At 63.9% G+C, this 18,510-nt stretch overlaps 1 protein-coding gene across 3 annotated transcripts; it reads left to right on the top strand.

The window, feature by feature from the left end:
- The first annotated feature begins 254 nt into the window (after positions 1-254).
- On the top strand, positions 255-18,337 carry PTPN18 (protein tyrosine phosphatase non-receptor type 18). 3 transcript variants are annotated; one of them, XM_037888448.2, is made up of 17 exons: positions 256-409; positions 6,713-6,821; positions 7,264-7,340; positions 8,088-8,183; positions 11,623-11,661; positions 11,766-11,834; positions 12,205-12,267; positions 12,680-12,822; positions 14,057-14,123; positions 14,225-14,302; positions 14,440-14,520; positions 16,012-16,088; positions 16,581-16,834; positions 17,069-17,145; positions 17,371-17,398; positions 17,677-17,775; positions 18,069-18,337. In XM_037888448.2, exons 1-17 carry the CDS (start codon positions 332-334, stop codon positions 18,134-18,136), a joined length of 1,503 nt encoding a protein of 500 aa, XP_037744376.1. In that variant the 5' UTR covers positions 256-331; the 3' UTR covers positions 18,137-18,337. The 3 variants fall into 3 exon arrangements, with proteins under 3 accessions (XP_043390302.1, XP_037744376.1, XP_043390303.1); XM_043534367.1 differs by having other exon boundaries at positions 255-409; positions 17,069-17,398; XM_043534368.1 differs by lacking the exon at positions 256-409 and adding an exon at positions 4,147-4,200 and having other exon boundaries at positions 17,069-17,398.
- Positions 18,338-18,510: the final 173 nt, after the last annotated feature.

The following is an 18,510-nucleotide window of genomic DNA, read 5'->3' as shown; positions in this document are numbered from 1 at the left end:
GATGCAGCCACCTCTGGGGAAGGGCACTGGGGGAACAGCCGCACATAACGCCCCACGGAGATGGCTCGCCTGGCAGTGAGATGCAGCCACCTCTGGCGCTGTTCCCAGCGGCCCAGCCCCAGAGGTTGGGGAGATTCCTGGCTGGGGCTGGGCGGGATCCCCCAGGTGAGGCTGCGCCCGGACGCCTGGGTTCTCTCCCCTCGCTGGCGGCCAGCCAGGCTCAGGTCTGGGCTCGCCCAGCCGGCCCGTTGGGGGGCGGGGACCTCAACTTCCTCTTCAGTCTGCTCGGTCCTGCCCCCTCGCTCCGGCCACGGGGCAGCCGCTCCGCAGCATGAGCAGCCGGGCCGAGACGCTGCGGGCGTTCCTGGGCGCCGAGCCCGGGCCGGGCCGCCTGGGCCAGGAGTTCCAGGTGAGGCCGGGCCGCGGGGGAGCCGAGCCACCGCGCCACCCCAGCTCCCCGGGGAATCCCGCCCCCAGCAGGGAGAGAACCCAGGAGTCCTGGCTCCCAGCCCCCTGCTCTAACCCACTAGCCGCCACTTCTCTCCCAGAGTTAGGGAGAGAACCCAGGAGTCCTGGCTCCCCCAACCACTGGACCCTACTCCCCTCCCAGAGCTGGGGAGAGAACCCAGGAGTCCTGGCTCCCAGGCCCCTCTGCTCTAAGGCACTGGACCCCACACTGCCCTCCCGGAGCTGCGCATAGAACCCAGGCGTCCTGACACCCTCAGCTCATCTCCAGCTCCAGCGCACGTTTCTATTTGTAATCATTAATCTGGGGTCTGGGTTTAACTTTCGATTGCTGCCGCCCTAGACTGAGTTAACTCGTCACCTGCCGGCCAGCAAGAGCCAGAGCGCTGCAGGGAGCCCGGACGCCTGGGTCCTCTCCCGGCTCTGGGAGGGGAGTGGGGGCTAGTGGGTTAGAGCAGGGGCGGCTGGGAGCCAGGACTCCTGGGTTCTTTGCCCAGCTCTGGGAGGGGTGTGGGGGCTAATGGGTTAGAGCAGGGGCGGCTGGGAGCCAGGACTCCTGGGTTCTTTGCCCAGCTCTGGGAGGGGTGTGGGGGCTAATGGGTTAGAGCAGGGGGGGCTGGGAGCCAGGACTCCTGGGTTCTTTCCCCCGCTCTGGGAAGGGAGCAGAGTCTAATGGTTAGAGCCAGGGACTGGGGGAGCTGGACACCCTGGGCTGATCCTATGAGATGCTATTGGAAGTCTGAGGTTCTGGGTTCCTTGGCGGGTGGCTGGCTGCGTCCCCCATCACTGCCGGTCGTAGCCCCCGGCCCCGCTGCCTGGGGCATTGCAAGTTTTCATGCCCGGGGCAAGGCAGAGCCGAGAAATGGTGAAATCCAGCCAATAGCTGCCCTGGCTTTGCCCGCAGGATTCCTGCACCACCAGCATCCCTGTGGGCCCTGGACCTGGGTACGGCGCTTAGCAGAGCCTCCTGGCGGCCAGGGCCAGGCGCTGGGGGGCACCGTGCTGTGGGGAGCAGGGGGCTTGATGGGGGTGCTCTCCCCTGGCAGCCAGGGCCAGGCGCTGGGGGGCACCATGCTGCAGGGCAGGGGGCACTGTCCCCTGGCAGCCAGGGCCAGGCACTGTGCTGTGGGGAGCAGGGGGCTTGACGGGGGTGCTCTCCCCTGGCAGCCAGGGCCAGGCACTGGGGGGTGCCATGCAGCAGAGGGCTTGGCAGGGGGTGCTCTCCCCTGGCAGCCAGGGCCAGGCGCTGGGGGGTGCTATGCAGCAGGGGGCTTGGCAGGGGACGCTCTCCCCTGGCAGTCAGGGCCAGGCGCTGGGGGGCACCATGCAGCAGGGGGCTTGGCAGGGGACACTCTCCCCTGGCAGCCAGGGCCAGGTGCTGGGGGGCACCATGCAGCAGGGGGCTTGGCAGGGGGCGCTCTCCCCTGGCAGTCAGTGCTGGCCTGAAATCGTTAGTGGGTGCGATTAATTTGGAGGTGCCTTTCCGAGGAAACAGACAACCTGAGCCCTGTAGGGTCATTACGTTTCCCCTCCATCTTTCCTCCCCGCATGAAGTGGGGGTGACCCAGCCAAATCCCAGCCGGTGGATGCACTCCAGGTACGTTCCCCAGCGCTTCTTCCTGCAAACGTTTGTAGTGTCACGGCCTGGCCGTTCCTGGCTGCCTTGCCCCAGAAGTGGCTGCATCTCAGCCCTGGGCAAGGAACCACTGCATATGGACAGTCAAGAGCTTGGGAAGCCAGTGGAAATCAGCCGTTGGGTCTGAGCTATTGATTCGGTCTGAAGGAAATTCCCAGAGTAAAGAATATTCTCTGGCTTGTGTTACTAGCAATCGGGTCATTAAACTGAAGTGAAATTGAGAGGGAAACCCAAACACGGCATCCACTTTCCCCTTTTTGTTTCACTTCTCCCAGCCTTAGCCCTTGTTCTAACCACTAGACCACCTCTCCTCCCAGAGCCAGGGAGAGAACCCAGGAGTCCTGGCTCCCAGCCCCAGCCCCCGTTCTAACCACTAGACCACCTCTCCTCCCAGAGCCAGGGAGAGAACCCAGGAGTCCTGGCTCCCAGTCCCAGCCCCCATTCTAACCACTAGACCACCTCTCCTCCCAGAGCCGGGGAGAGAACCCAGGAGTCCTGGCTCCCAGCCCCAGCCCCCGTTCTAACCACTAGACCACCTCTCCTCCCAGAGCCAGGGAGAGAACCCAGGAGTCCTGGCTCCCAGCCCCAGCCCCCATTCTAACCACTAGACCACCTCTCCTCCCAGAGCCGGGGAGAGAACCCAGGAGTCCTGGCTCCCAGCCCCAGCCCCTGTTCTAACCACTAGACCACCTCTCCTCCCAGAGCTGGGGAGAGAAGCCAGACGGGAAGGGAAGTGGGAGATTCAGTAAGGATGGCCCCTTCTGGTAACTCTCGGTGGCTGTTCCCAGCTGCCCCACCCCAGAGTTGGCTGCATCTCAGCGCCGGGCAGCCCTTCCAGTCACACTCTCAGCTAGTCCTTCACAGAACTGCAGCCTGGGAGCAGAAGAGGCCGGGAGATTGTCAGAAATTCATCTCCACTGAGTCCTGGTGCCAATTCAAATAGCCCCTGTGTTGAGTAGGCACCAAATGCAAACTTCCCCTTATCACCGTGGCTTGAGCATGTGAAATAACCCCTCCGATGCCGGCGGCTGCCTCAGGCCGTCACGTGCATGCCGCGCTGAGATGCAGCCACCTCTGGGGTGGGGCAGCTGGGGAACAACTGCACATCACACCACACTGGGGTGGCTCGCTCAGTGCTGAGATGCAGCCACCTCTGGGGCAGGCCACCCAGGGAGCAGCCAGGCATAGCACCGGGTGGGGATAGCTTGCCCGGCACTGAGATGCAGCTATTTCTGGGGAGTGGCAAAGTTCACTGGCTGTCACAGTTTAAGAGTATAAAACAGCAGAAAGTTCTTTGTATAGCCTAGAACTAAGAACCAGGACTCCTGGGTTCCATCCTCAGCTCTGGGAGCGGTGTGGGGTGTAGCAGATTAGATCAGGGTGGGGCTGGGAGCCAGGACTCCTGGGTTCTCTGTGCCACCTTGGCCAGGTCCTGCCTCAGCTCGGTGCCTCAGTTTCCCCTGTGGCTGTCCAGAGTAGTGCTGGGAGTGAATCGGGTGGGGAGGGTTAATTCTGTGCAGCTTCGCACTGGCCCGTCCTCCCCTCCGACATGGAAATGAATTTTCCAGAAGGGACTTTGTTCCCTTGTCTCTCGCCTGGCTTCAGCGGCTGATTTGTTATATAAATGTAGCCCAGAACAAATCCCAACTACCTCCGGGGTGGGGCCAGGCAGAGGGGGAAGGGAAAGCGAGGGGAGCCGGCACCCCTTAGTGGGGAAAGACCCCGTGCCCCATTCCCTGCCCCCTGAGCCAGCCAGTCCCTTTATTAAATCCCCATCTCATATTCCAGACTTAGTTACAGCTGACTGGGTCTAGAGATCAGCATGGCTCGCCCGGTGCTCAGATGCAGCCACCTCTGGGGAGGGGCAGCTGGGGAACAGCTGTGCATAACGCCGCACAGGACTGCTGGCCGGCTCTGCTCCCTTGCCCAGCCCAGGGGCTGCTCACCAGCCCCGTCCAGCAGAGCTGAAGTGAAAAGCAGAAGCTGCTCCATGGGGTTAGGCAGCCCCGGGAACTGAAAACACAGACGGATCCTGAAAGTGAAGGCAACGATGCGAGGAAATGGGCCTCTCTAGGGGGCGCCGTGCTGTGGGGCGTGAGGTGGGAGGCTCTGCAGGGGGCTCTCCCCTGGCAGTCAGGGCTGGGCGCTGGGGGGCGCTGTGTCTGCAGAGCGGGGGGCTCTCCCCCCTGGCGGGCAGGGCTGGGCGCTGGGGGGCGCTGTGTCTGCAGAGCGGGGGGCTCTCCCCCCTGGCGGGCAGGGCTGGGCGCTGGGGGGCGCTGTGTCTGCAGAGCGGGGGGCTGGGCAGGGGGCTCTCCCCCCTGGCGGGCAGGGCTGGGCGCTGGGGGGCGCTGTGTCTGCAGAGCGGGGGGCTCTCCCCCCTGGCGGGCAGGGCTGGGCGCTGGGGGGGCGCTGTGTCTGCAGAGCGGGGAGCTGGGCAGGGGGCTCTCCCCCCTGGCGGGCAGGGCTGGGCCCTGGGGGGGGGGCGCTGTGTCTGCAGAGCGGGGGGCTCTCCCCCCTGGCGGGCAGGGCTGGGCGCTGGGGGGGGGGGGCGCTGTGTCTGCAGAGCGGGGGGCTGGGCAGGGGGCTCTCCCCCCTGGCGGGCAGGGCTGGGCCCTGGGGGGCGCTGTGTCTGCAGAGCGGGGGGCTGGGCAGGGGGCTCTCCCGGGCAGGGCTGGGCCCTGGGCGGTGCCTTTTGAAGTCTCGGTCCTGGCTGCCGACGGTGAGTTTCCCGGCCGGGGAAGATCTGCCGTTCCCGTAGCGAAGAAGAGAGCTGGGGTCTGCTGGTCAAACTCCCTCCCCGATCCCCCCCCCTCTGCCCCCCACACGGCGAACATCTCCCCCGCGCGCCCTCCGCCCGGGGCTCTGGCCCTCCCGCCGTCCCCCGCCGGTACAAATCGGGGGATCCGCCCCGCAGGGAAGCCGCCAACATCCCGGTTCTCTCCCTTTGGCCTGCAGGCGGGGGGGCACAATGCGGGGCGGGGGGGCCTCCTTCGGCCGGAGCGTCTCCCCTCCGGATCCCGCCCCTCGGGGTCTCTCTTTTCCCTCGGGCCTTTTGGAAATTCAAATACCAAACCTGGGGAATGAATTACCAAAAACTTTGTGATTTAGCCCAACCCGTCCTTGGCTCCCTGGGCCGCTCGGCTCCTGCCCTTTCTCCTTCCCCCGCCCCACCAAGGCTCTCGGGTCGTGGCGGGGCGAACCCGCGGAAATGAACGTCAAAAACTTCCTCATCATGAAAGAAACTTTTATCGCTGCGAAGCCGCGGAGCCTGCCCGTCCCCTGCCACCGCTTCGCTCCACACCTGCTTCTCTGCAGCCGCGGGAGACAAAACCAGCGCCGAGCGCCGGGCCGGAGCTGGAGCCGTGGCAAGGAGCCCGGCCGCTGGCGAGCTCCTGGCTGAGAACTGCCAGCTCCTGGCGTCCAATGTAACCCCCCTCCGCCCCGCGCAATACCCCGCCGGTGAAATACTGACCCAGCCGCTCCTCTGCCCTGGGGCTGCAGGGAGCTGGGGCCCCCTAGAGCCCAACCCCCTGAGCCGGTCACTCCCTCCATTCCTGACTCCCAGCCGCCCCTGCTCTAACCACCAGACCCCACTCCCCTCCCAGAGCCGGGGAGAGAACCCAGGAGTCCTGGCTCCCAGCCCCGCCCCCGTTCTAACCCACCAGACCCCACTCCCCCCCACCAGAGCTGGGGAGAGAACCCAGGAGTCCTGGCTCCCACCCCCGCCCCCGTTCTAACCCACTAGACCCCACTCCCCTCCCAGAGCCGGGGAGAGAACCCAGGAGTCCTGGCTCCCAGCCCCCGCTGCTCTCACCCACCAGACTCCCCTCCCCTCTCAGAGCCGAAGAGAGAACCCAGGAGTCCTGGCTCCCACCCCCGCCCCCGTTCTAACCCACTAGACCCCACTCCCCTCCCAGAGCCAGGGAGAGAACCCAGGAGTCCTGGCTCCCAGCCCCCCCTGCTTTCACCCACCAGACTCCCCTCCCCTCCCAGAGCCGAAGAGAGAACCCAGGAGTCCTGGCTCCCACCCCCGCCCCCATTCTAACCCACCAGACCCCACTCCCCCTCCCAGCGCCAGGGAGAGAACCCAGGAGTCCGGGCTCTCATTCTGGAAGCAATTCCTGCACGGATTAACTCTCCTTGGAGGGTTGTTCCGTGGCAGGGGCGGGTTTTTGTCTCCCGCCCGTTCCAGGGTGGGCGTGGGTGTGCTCACAGTGGGGCCCAGAGCCGGCAGAACCGGCCTGTTCCCAAAATAAACCTGACTCAAGTGCTCAGGAATGATCATCCCCGTGCGAGCCGTCTCTGTGCCGCGTTACGTGCAGCCGTTTCCCCCGCTGCCCCGCCCCAGAGGTGGCTGCATCTCAGTGCCGGGCAAGTCATCCCCCCAGGGCTCTTTCCTTTGGAGTTCGGGGGTGCTGGGAAGTCTGAGTTTGGGAAAGGGGCTGAGGTCACAGGGAACGGGGTGCTGTATACTTGAGTATTAGGGAGTCAGGGCATTAGCTGTGGGGTTCACAGAGCTATCGGCTGCTGGGGTGCTCTCTCAGTGTCCCTGCTTAACCCCGTCTTCTCCACAGCCTCCTAATCCCCCTCCTGTCCCCTCTCTCCGCCCAGGACATCAAGGCCCGAGCCAGCGCCTTCCGGCAGCAACAGGGGTTCTCCGCAGAGGCCGGGGCCAGGAAAGAGAACATCAAGAAGAATCGGTACAAAGACATCCTGCCATGTGAGTGTGGGAGGGGGTTGCTGGCACTGGAGTGTGCAGTGTTTCCCCCAGCTGCCCCACCACAGAGCTGGCTGCATCTCCGCTCCAGGTGAGCCGTTCCTGGGCAGCGTTATGTGTGGCTGTTTCCCCCCAGCTGCCGCACCCCAGAGCTGGCTGCATCTCAGGGTTGGGTTTAGTAGATTCCCAGATTCCCAGGCCAGAAGCGACCACTGTGAGTGTCTCGTCTCACCCCCTGTACCCCACAGGCCAGAGAACGGCCCCAAAGTAATTCCCGCAGCAGCACCTTTAGAAGAGCACCCCAGCTTGATGTAAAAACAGCCAGAGGCGGAGACTCCACTGCGCCCCTCGGGAAACGGGCCCCGTGGTTAATTCCGCTCACTGGCCACAATGGGCCCCTTACTCCCAGTCTGAATTTGTCGATCCCTCCCTCTCTCCCCGGCAGACGATCAGACCCGGGTCGTTGTGACTCTCTGCACGGACGAAGGGCAGACGGACTATATCAATGCCAGTTTCATCCAGGTAACCCGCGCCCTCGCAGCAGGGGGCACTCGCCCCTCGCACCAGTGCTGGCCCCGCCGACCCAGTGCAGCACTAGGGGGCGCCGGGCTGCAGGGGGTGAGCGGGGGAGGCTGCAGGGGGCGCCGGGCTGCAGGGGGTAGATGAGGGGGCTCAGCAGGGGGCGCTGGGCTGCAGGGGACGGATGGGGGGGAGCCAGGCTGCAGTGGGGTCTCAGCAGGGGCCACCGGGCTGCAGGGGGTGGATGGGGGGGCTCAGCAGGGGGCGCCGGGCTGCAGAGGGTGGATGGGGGGGAGCCAGGCTGCAGTGGGGTCTCAGCAGGGGCCGCCGGGCTGCAGGGGGTAGATGGGGGGGCTCAGCAGGGGGCGCCGGGCTGCAGGTGGTGGATGGGGGGGCTCAGCAGGGGGCGCCGGGCTGCAGAGGGTGGATGGGGGGGCTCAGCAGGGGGCGCTGGGCTGCAGGGGGCGGATGGGGGGGCGCCAGGCTGCAGTGGGGGGCTCAGCAGGGGCCGCCGGGCTGCAGGGGGTGGAGGGGGGGGCTCAGCAGGGGGCGCCGGGCTGCAGGGGGTGGAGGGGGGGACTCAGCAGGGGGCGCTGGGCTGCAGGGGGTGGAGGGGGGGGCTCAGCAGGGGGCGCCGGGCTGGGGGGGGGTCAGCAAGGCACACGTGCTGCGGGGGGGGGGGGGGGGTCAGTGGGAGGCACTGCCCTGCAGGTGGCGGGTGACTTATTTCCCCCCTTTGTCTCCTGCCAGTGGGCAAATAACAAGAGATGCTACATCGCGACCCAGGGGCCGCTGCCTCACACCGTCCTGGATTTCTGGCGCATGATTTGGGAGTACGGGGTGAAGGTGGGTGTAACGCTTCTCGAGAGCCCAGGCCTGGCAGTCACCTGCTCACCTCCGTAGCTGGGTGCCAGCTCCCGGACACCCCCGGCCATTCAGCCACCCAAACACGCTCCTCTGGGCTGGGCCCAGATCCTGTACCCCTAAAGATGCAGTGTGTGCCCCAAACACCCCTCGCTCCTGGTGGGATTTCCTCTGCAAACGAACCCAGGAAGAGGATTTCTCTCGCCTTGAATGCTCTCTTCCGCTATCTGTGAACTGTCCCAGCTTGGCTGACTCCCTGTGGAGCACGAAATCTTCTCTCCTGGTTTGCTATCAAATAAGACATGAGGCATTTCTGGGAGGGAAGAGGGCAGGGGGTTAGGCAAAGTATGTTGTCTGGCATCATTTCGATTTGCCGAATCGGGGAAAAATGTTTGCCATTTGAATTTGGAACAGTTCGTCGTCGGGGCCAAATTTCAGTAGAATTTGAGGAATTAGCAAATTTTGGTGCCCTTTTTATTCCTCTACGAACGTGACACATCCCGCACGTTGCTCAGACAGGCGTAATTGAACCGTTCCTATACGTGCCGGCGTACCCCTTGCGTTTGCAGGCCGCGGTGCATGCCGATGTGCCTTGTCCACACCTCCAGCATTGTGATTTACGGATCCACAGTTTGCAATTTCCACACCGCCGCCGGGGATCGGCTCCAGGGACACTTGCGTGGGTGCCGGTTCTCCGTTGCGTGTGGTCCAGCCTGAGGGTGGCGTGGGATCGGTGCTGGTGACCTTTCGTGCGGAGAGGCCGGTTTCCCTCCGTAGATCGTCCTTCTGCAAGTTCCTTTAGCCACTCGCGTTTCTCCAGGGATGTTCTCCAAGCCGATTTCTTGCTGCGCCCACCAATGCAGGAAACCGTATCGCAGCCTCTCAGCCTACTCTGCGGGGTCAGCTCGCGTCTCGCATGTCCCTGCAGCAGGCTTCTTCGAGGCCCCGGATCTGAAGATTGCTGTGTGCCACGGAGCGTGGGCTCGGAGTTCTGCGCCGGATCGGGGTATTTCCGGGATGGGCCAAGGAGTGGAACAGGTCGGTCCTCGATGATTTTCCTGATTGACTGCGGAGCGCATCTGTCACGTCGTTCCTTGCGCGGAAGCCGGTGACGGAGCTGGGCTGATCTAACTTCCCAGGCTGCACCTGCCCCTCGTCTTTTCCAGTGGGCCGCGGAATTTGGTGCGGACGCTCCCCGGCCCTCACCAGCCGTTCCCCGCACAGAGCGATTCAGTGGCTCCTGGCCGAATCATTCTGCACTCAGCAGAGTTTCCTGAATGGGTCTGTGCAGCCAAATCCGACGCTGCAAATACTCGGAAGCGTCGTGAGCCGCTCCATTTCCCCCCACGGGGCGGCGCTGCTTTCCCGCCGGTGGGGCAGCGTGGTTGCAAGCTGTTTGGTGATCAAGCCCGAGGCCGAACGGTTTTCTGGTTTGGGCACGTAGATTACAGGCGAGAGCCTGGCTGCTGAGCACTGCCAGTTCCTGGGATACCTGGGTGACCAGATGTCCTGATTTTAGAGGGACAGTCCCGATTTTTGAGTCTTTTTCTTATATAGGCTCCTATTACCCCCCACCCCCGTCCCGATTTTTCACACTTGCTGTCTGGTCGCCCTATAATTCCTTTTCTTTTCTCAGTGGCACTGAGCCGCGCTTGGGAGCGTGCCGGATCTATAGAGCCCTGCCTGGAAATAAAATCTGTATCTGCATGCGGTCCGCCGTGGTCTGCAGATATCCACCTGATTGAACCCTTCCAGTCGGGGCTGGTTCCTTTCCACTAAGTACGTAGATCCCCGTTGGGCAGACCTTGCACGGGCACATTGGTAAAAGAACAGGACGTGTTCTTCTGATGGCCTCTAAATTCCATCCCGTTGAGCGCTGGCGAAGGGTAGGACCCGCGCCAGGACTGGGACAGCTGCCCACGTGGATGCCACCGGCTCCCGGAAACTGCTGGCAACAAGGTTTGTCATAATCTTCCGCAGCATTTGCAAAATCCAGGGGCTTCGCTTTGCGGCTCTTGGCACGGCTCAGAAGCGGCGGGGACACCACTTGCCACATGGCCTGCGGCGTGGCCTCGTGTGACGAGGGGCTTTCTGCATCACTTTCACCAGTAACTGCCCATGCCTGCGTTCCCCTCCCTAAAATGCCACTCTCGGGCCGCGCCCCCGGATCCAGGATCCTGCGGGCGCTGCCCCGGCACTGTTGGGAAGCTCTCCGCCATGCGTAGGCCCCCTGGGCGTGGAATCAGGATGGCCTCATCTTTTCGTTCCATCAGAGCCGTCAAGACCGTGTGGAAGCCAATGTGCGAGGCTTTTCACGGCAGAATGCCGCGCCGCCGTTTCACGAGCCGGGGCTGAACGCCGGGCACGGAGCTGAAGCTCCATCATCTCCTGAAATCCTGCAAGGGGCTTAGCACCTTCTGTGTTTCCTGCTGTTTCTCATCACGCACTCCTACGAGGTTATCTTCCTTCACCTTCTCCCAGGACAAGCTGGCCACCTGAGGGAGTACCAGAAACACGGACACGCTCTTCGGCCGGCCGGCTAGTCCCTCTTCCTCGCCAGTGTGTTGCCCGGGGTAATGCCCATGACTATCCGAGCGTCATTTCACTGCTACATGCACCACGGAGAGAAATTCATCTTCCGGCTCCGTCTCGTTGATAAATTTCCTTCCCTGGCACAAGAGAGACAAGAGCTTTTATTGGCCCAACTTCTGCTGGGGAGAGAGACGAGCTTACAGAATGAAGACTGTCCCATGCTGCTGTGCGGCTGTTCCCCAGCTGCCCCGCCCCAGAGGTGGCTGCAATCTGAGTGCCGGGTGAGCCATCCCTGTGTGGCGTTATGTGCGGCTGTTTCCCAGCTGCCCCGCCCCAGAGGTGGCTGCATCTTAGCGCCAGACAAGCTGTCCCAGTCGCACTCCCCGATACTCCTTTGCGTAGCCGCAGCCTGGGAGCAGAACAGGCCGGGAAAAGGTCAGAAATTCAACTCCTCTGGGTCCTGCTGCCGATTCAAATGGACCAAGATCCGATGGCTTCTGGGGACGAACTGCCACCCCCAGGCCAGAGAGCAGGGCTCCCAGCTAAAGCGGTTCCTCCTAAAATAGTCCCGCTTGCTGTGGGGATGAATTCTGAGGAGTTAGGGCCTTTCTGAAATGGCCCCCCTCCCCCGTTATCCTTTGGGGGTAACGACCCTGCAGGACGTGGGCCGGGTGAGGTGAGTCTGTCAGGGCTCAGGTGAGGGCTGTTTGCAAAGAACAGGGTGTGTGTGTGTGGGGGAGGGGGTTTTGCCAAGGGGAGCCAGGACTCCTGGGTTCTCTCCCATCCTCTGGGAGGGGAGTGGGGGCTATTTCAGTCCAGCCAGGTACTGTTTGGAGCATGCTCCTTCTCTCTCTCTTTTTTCCTGACTCTTTCGTTCCCTTCCTTCCAGGTAATTGCCATGGCCTGTCGGGAAGTGGAGATGGGGAAGGTGAGTGTGGGGGCCAATCCGTGTCCACCCCCACCCCCTGGCTGTGGGGGGCATCTGGGGGGTGACCCTCATGGACCTTCCATGAACTGACTTTCCCTCCTTAGAAAAAGTGTGAACGCTACTGGCCACTGAAGCAAGAACCGCTACAAATTGGGCCCTTCTCCATCGTCCAGGTACCCGGGAGGGGTTGTGGGGGCAGCCTGGGGGCTCTCCAGGAGAGACACAACTCCCCTTCACTTCCTGTCCCAAACTGCTGCTGGGCAACTCCATCCTGCCCCAGAGGTAGCTGCAGCTCAGCTCTGGGCGAGCCCTCCCTGGGTGGTGTTATATGCGGCTGTTCCCCGGCTGCCCCGCCCCAGAGGTGGCTGCAGCTCAGCTCCACGTGAGCCGTCCCTGTGCAGCATTATCTGCAGCTGTTCCTCACCTCACCCAGAGGTGGCTGCAGCTGTACCTCTGTAGGGGGACACTAAAGGCATTTAATAACCGTGCAATGTCGGCACCCCCTGAAGCCTCTGTCTGCAGCTCAGCTTGTCTCTGTCTCAGATCAAGGAGCAGGAGCTGAATCCGGATGTGACAGTCCGCACGCTGAGCGTCAGCTTCCAGAAGGTCGGTGAGCTGTGGGGTGCCGTGCTGTGGGTAGTGGGGGGGCTGGGCAGGGGGCACTCTCCTCTGGCAGGGCCGGGCACTGGGGGGGGCGCCGTGCTGCGGGGAGTGGGGGGCTGGGCAGGGGGCGTTCTCCCCTGGCAGGGCCAGGCACTGGGGGGGCGCCGTGCTGCGGGGAGCGGGGGGCTGGGCAGGGGGCGTTCTCCCCTGGCAGGGCCGGGCACGCGCCATGCTGTGGGGAGCGGGGGGCTGGGCAGGGGGCGTTCTCTCCTGGCAGGGCCAGGCACTGAGGGGGCGCCGTGCTGCGGGGAGCAGGGTGGGGGTTTCAGCAGGGGGCGCTGTCCCCCAGCAGGGGTGGGTGCTGGGGGGGCCGTGCCATGCGGAGCAGGGCCGATGCCTTCTGTTCCCCCCCCAGGAGGAGCGGCCCCTCACCCATTTCCAGTACGTGGCCTGGCCAGACCGCGGGATCCCGGACAATTACAGCCATTTCCTGGAGCTGATCGAGCACGTGCGATTGACGCAGGGGGACGACTCGGCCCCCATCTGCGTGCACTGCAGGTAGGGGGCGCTGTGCTGCGGGGGGAGGGAGCGATGGAGACAGACAGCGGTCTTCATAGCCAAGGGTCTGCTAGAAAAAATTAAGCCCCGCCAACTGCAAAGCCCCTCCCACAATCCAAACCCCACCCACTGACCGCCTCCCCCGCCTATGAGCTCCGCCCCTTTGATGCAACCTGAGAAATGGTACAGAGCAGTCATTGAATGGCCAGCGGTAGCGTTCAGAGTGAACGCACCCATTAACACGAGCAGGGTTCAGAGTGAACACACAGAGATGGGCAGTGTCGCACTCAAACAACGATCCTTAGCATCCAGTTAACACTGATGTCAAAACATAGCAAGGCCCCATTTAACACCAAACATTAGGGTTCAGAGTAAACACTCATGTTTTGATAAGCCACACCCGCATTTAAACCTCAAGTTTTAGGATTCAGAGTGAACGGGCACGTCAGGGTGTCCCTATTTCAACCCCAGTTGTTCTATTTCAGAAGTAATGGTCATTCTGAAATGAGCTACGTCCCCATTTGAAACACAGTAATTAGGGTTCAGTGTTAACTGCCTTGCTGAGATGAGCTATAGCCCCTTTTAAAAACATAATTATTAAGGTTCACAGCTAACAGCCATGTTGAGACAAACCATGACCTTAGTGAAAACCCAGTCATTAGGGTTCAGAGTGAACAATCCAACAATCTGGGTGGATGATGTCTGCTGAAACCCATCATTAAGGTCCAGGGCAAATGCCCAGTGCAACGGCACCCCACTGTTCACCCAGGCCTTTGGGTTTGGGATAAAGATCCCACTGTTGACACTCAGGATGCCCCATTTCACTGTCAGTCATTAGAGTTCAGAGTGAACGCCTACCAAAGATGGGCTCAAATTGTAACTCTGGTCATTAGATTTCAGAGTGAACGTACACCAGAGAGGCGTGAAGGTTGCAGCTGTAGCCATTAGGGTTCAGGGTGAACGTACACTAATGATGGTTCTGCATCATAGCTCCATTTATTAGGGATCCGAGTGAACACCCACCAGAATCGCATGAAGGTTGCAGATGTAGCCATCAGGGTTCAGAGTGAATGTCTACCAAAGAGGGAGTCACGTTCTACCACCAGTCATTAGGTTTCAGAGTGAACGCCCATGGGCAGCGTGTGGGGTGAAGGGCCCCTTCGCCCCCGAGAGGGATTTGATCGGGGGGAATTGTTCTTCACCCATTTTCTTCCTGCTTCCTCCCCCTTGGCAGCGCTGGCTGTGGCCGGACCGGCGTGATCTGCATCCTGGAGCACGTGAGACACCTCCTCCTCCAGCAGGTACCGCGCGTGTCCGTGCTCGTGCATAGGTCCGTGCGTGGGCGTGTGTCTGACCCGCGGCTGCCCCCTGCCGGACTCACGAGCCTTCTCCTGTTTTTCAGAGCATCCCCCCGAATTTCAGCATTTTCGACATCGTCCTAGCGATGAGAAAGCAGAGACCGTCGGCTGTCCAGACGCTGGTGAGCCCCTCGGTTCTCCCCCAGCCGGACGCCCACCCCGCCCCACACAGTGCCCCTGCTGGGAGAGGTGGGGCCGGGGGCCGCTGGAGCGCCCCCCCCAGCCAGCCCCCCTAACATGGCCGTGTCCCCTCTGGCAGGAGCAGTACGAGTTTCTGTACCACGCCGTGGCCGAGATGTTCCGCAACACCCTGGCCACCACCTACGAGAACCTCAAGGAGGTGAGAGGGGCCCCGGGGCAGGGCCCCTCCAGCGGGGGGCGCAGGGCCCCAGACGCGGTGCAGGGCCCAGCCTCTCCAGCGGGGGGGGGCGCAGGGCCCAGCCCCTCCAGCGGGGGGCGCAGGGCCCCAGACGCGGCGCAGGGCCCAGCCTCTCCAGCGGGGGGCGCAGGGCCACTCAAACCGTCACCCGGTTATGATCCCGCCCAAGCTCCCCCCATTTCTCCCCCCCACACAGCCCGCTATCCCCCCAGGTACAACCCCCTTGGCCCCTCCTCCCACTTGAGGAAGTCCCACATGCCTCCCTTCCCCTTTCGATTCAGCCCTGTAAACAGCTCCGTCAGCCTGTGCGGTACGGGGGGGGGGATCTGGATCCTGGAGGGTTGCTGGGGGGGGGAAGAGTGTGAATCAGTGGGTGCATTTGGGGGAGGTGCACATGGGGGGCGGGCTGGAGCAGTTGGGAAGGAAGAGATCAGGGGTACATGGGGGGTGGGTCTGGAGCAGTAGAGATGGGGTGCAGGGGGCAGGACCGGCAGGGGTGGGGGGGCTCAGTTCCCCTCCCTTCCTCATCTCCCCGGCTCCGTGGGGCTGAAAGGTGGAGCAGGCCCCGGCCCCCGGCCCCCCCATCCTGGCTCCTGCCTCATGCTCAGGGCTTGTGAATTCTCTCTGCCTGTGGGGGGGAAATGGGGCCTGTCCCCTCTTGGGGGGCGCCAGCTCCCATCTGACCCCTGGGCAGGGACTGGCTGGCTCAGTGGGGTGGGGAATGGGGCGTGGGGCCCGTCCCCTCCAGGGGGGGCCGGCTCCCAGCTGGCCGCACAGGGGAGTAGCCCAGAGGGCTGAGACCTGCAAGTTTAGTTCATAGGTGAGCTGGCAACATAAAGTGCACGGGAGCCGGCGCCCCCTAGTGGGAACAGGCCCTGCGCCCCATTCCCCACCCCCCTGAGCCAGCCAGTCCCTGCTGTGGGGCCAGATGGCAGCCGGCGCCCCCTAGTGGGGACAGGCCCCACGCCCCATTCTCTGCCCCCCTGAGCCAGCCAGTTCCCACCCTGGGGCCGGATGGATGGAGGGGTGCGTCTGGGGTGGGACAGGTGCGTGGCGGGAAGGAGGAATGGGGGGCCAGGTGGAGGGACAGGTGCGTGGCGGGATGGAGGAATGGGGGGGCCGGGTGGAGGGACAGGTGCGTGGCGGGATGGAGGAATGGGGAGCCGGGTGGAGGGACAGGTGCGTGGCGGGATGGAGGAATGGGGGGCCGGGTGGAGGGACAGGTGCGTGGCGGGATGGAGGAATGGGGGGGCCGGGTGGAGGCTGCAGGGTTGCACCCTCTGCTCCTTCCCCAGGCCAGGCCCTCCAGCACCGGCTGGGTTAACCGCCCGCAGCCCGTTGTCACACTTCCTGCAGGAGGAAGCAAAAAGCCAGTGTCAGCACCAGGCGGGGACGTCTTCCCCCCGCCCCCGGCTTCCCCCCTCCCTGGCTCACCCCTTCCTCTCCCCGCAGAACCAGCTGCCCCTGTACGACGACGCTGTGTCCCTGCGTCGCCCCGCGCCCCATAGCAAACACAGCAGCGTCTTACGGTGAGTGGCCGGCCAGATGCAGCCACCTCGGGGGTGCGGCAGCGGGGGGAGCAGCCGCATGTAACACCGCCCGGGGAGGGCTCGCCAGGTGCTGGGATGTAGCCACCTCTGGGGCAGTCCGGACCTAAATACTGCAGCAGCTGCCAATGTAGCCTGGAAATGGACAGTCATTAGGGGTCAGAGTTAACACCCCATTGGGTGTTACCCACAGCCCGGACGGGGAAATTGCTGTAGTTGCTCTGAGCACCCCCCCCTTCCCAGCCCCCACATTGCCCTGCTTTAACCCCACAACCGCCCTCCCCCTTCCAATTAGCCAACAGGCCACTTGCCAGCTACTTTCTGTTTCCCAGAAATAGACTGTGGAGTATCTGCTCCCCGGCCCCCCTCCAGCCCCAGGGCTACTGTACAGGATGGGTGCAGGAGGGGAGCCGGACTCCTGGGTTCTCTCCCTGGCTCGGCCCTAAGGTTACTCTCCTTCCCCCTCCCCGCCAGGAGCATCTCGGTGCCGTCCGAGCCCACCCCGGACCTGCCCCCCAAGATGAGCGACACCTACGCCGTGGTGAACAAGTTCCGGCGGGGGGGCAGGCCGGCGGGGTCCCCCTCTCGGGAGACCAGCCCCGCGTGGTCCCCCATCGACCCCAGTGGCTTCGGGGGGCTGCAGGCCAGCTACTCCCTGCCTGGGAGCCCCGTGAAACGCCTGCCACCCAGCCCCAGCTGTGAATACACCCCCAACTCCGCCAGCGCAGGTACGGGGAGGGGACCCAGGAGTCCAGGGCCAGGAGGGGCTGATGGGGGGGGGGGGGGAGGAAGCCAGGAGGGACCATGGGTCTGATCTGGGGGGGACCTAGGAGTCCATGGCCATGGATCTGATGCAGAAAGAGGGCCTTGGACTCAAGAGTCCTGGGTTGGCTCTGACCCGGGGAGGGGGGGGTCTGACCCAGGGGTCCACACTCTGACCCCTGCCCATCTGTCTGCTCCAGGTGACGCCAGCCCCCGGGGCCCCTCTTCGCCCAGCGCCAGGTGCGGGACGACCCTGCTACACAGTCTGAAACCCCCGGTGAGTCCTCCCCCCAGGGCCAGTGACCCCCTGCCTGGCCGGCTGCAGCCAGAGGGGGCGCCACCGTGGGTGGGGCTGGAGGAGGCTGGTGGGGCGAGCAGGGAGGGTTCAGAGTCAGGACGCCAGGGTTCTCTCCCCAGCTCTGGGAGGGGAGTGGGGCCTAGTGGTTGGCGGGATGGGGGGGTGTCTCAGTCTGTCGTTCATTTTTCTCCATCTCATCCACAGGCTTCTGTGGCATCTCCCCAGAAGACGGGTGAGTGGGGTGCGAAGGGGGGGGCAGGGGATCACACAGCTAAACAGGGGGAGGCTAGTTCAGTACCTGGATGGGAAACCCCGGCAATTGGAGTGGATGCGGCAGTCATCGCGGCCTCGCGTCCAAGGCACCCCCAGCCGCAGCTGCATCTCAGGGCTGGCCGAGCCGTCCCGGTGTGGTGTTGTGTGTGGCTGTTCCCCAGCGACCCCGCCCCAGAGGTGGCTGCATCGCAGCGCCGGCCGTAGCCGGGGAGGCCTCATTGTTCTCTCTTCCGCCAGGCCCCAGCTCCCCCCGCCATGACTCTGACGGCTACGAGGCCGTGGACCCCTCACCTGGAAGTGGCTGCGGCCCCCTCGCCTCCCCAGGCAACGGTCTCGGTAGGAAGTGGGTGTGGGGGGAGGGTACATTGGGGGGCAGGCCCCAGGATGGGGGCAGGGTGTGTGTGGTCAGGGGCTGGGACCCAGGAATCTGGGGCAGGCCCCTGGCTCTGACTGGGAACATGAAGGAGAGTCCAGGGGGAGGGGACCCAGGAGTCCTGGGCTGGGGGGGTGGGGGGAGATGGGACCCCACAGCAGTTTGGATCTGGGGAGTCTGGGCAGGGGGGTGGGGTCAGGCTCTGGGGGGTGGGGGGCAGGTACAGGCCCCCTCCTCACTGTTCTCTCTCCCCCAGGCTATAACTTCCGCATCGGGAAGCCAAAAGGACCCCGCGACCCCCCGGCCGAGTGGACGCGGCTCTAGGGGGGATGGGGGCACCAGGGCCTGGGCCCCTCCCCCGCAAACTCCAGCTGGACTGGGCTGCAGCCCTGCATCACCCCACAGCACAGAGCGAGCCCCGCCCCCCATCAACTGACAACAGGCTGGGAGCCAGGACTCCTGGGTTCTCTTCCAGGTGCAGGGAGCGGGGGGGCTGGGAGCCAGGACTCCTGGGTTCTCTTCCAGGTGCAGGGAGCGGGGGGGCTGGGAGCCAGGACTCCTGGGTTCTCTTCCAGGTGCAGGGAGAGGGGGGCTGGGAGCCAGGATTCCTGGGTTCTCTTCCAGGTGCAGGGAGCGGGGGGGCTGGGAGCCAGGACTCCTGGGTTCTCTCTCCAGCCCTGGGAGAGGAGTAAGAGCAC

This window comes from Chelonia mydas, chromosome 23 (assembly GCF_015237465.2).
Source record: "Chelonia mydas isolate rCheMyd1 chromosome 23, rCheMyd1.pri.v2, whole genome shotgun sequence".
Classification (NCBI taxonomy): Eukaryota; Metazoa; Chordata; order Testudines; family Cheloniidae; genus Chelonia; species Chelonia mydas.
The sequence above is the reverse complement of the archived record's forward strand: the minus strand, read 5'-3'. Positions and strand labels throughout refer to the sequence as shown.

What these genes read in the sequence shown, in the direction of transcription:
- PTPN18 (XM_043534367.1), top strand. Translation starts at nt 332, where the DNA reads ATGAGCAGCCGGGCCGAGACGCTGCGGGCGTTCCTGGGCGCCGAGCCC. An exon ending in AAACACAGCAGCGTCTTACG is followed by an intron (nt 16,089 to 16,580) that starts GTGAGTGGCCGG and finishes CCTCCCCGCCAG; the next exon opens with GAGCATCTCGGTGCCGTCCG. An exon ending in GGCATCTCCCCAGAAGACGG is followed by an intron (nt 17,399 to 17,676) that starts GTGAGTGGGGTG and finishes CTCTTCCGCCAG; the next exon opens with GCCCCAGCTCCCCCCGCCAT.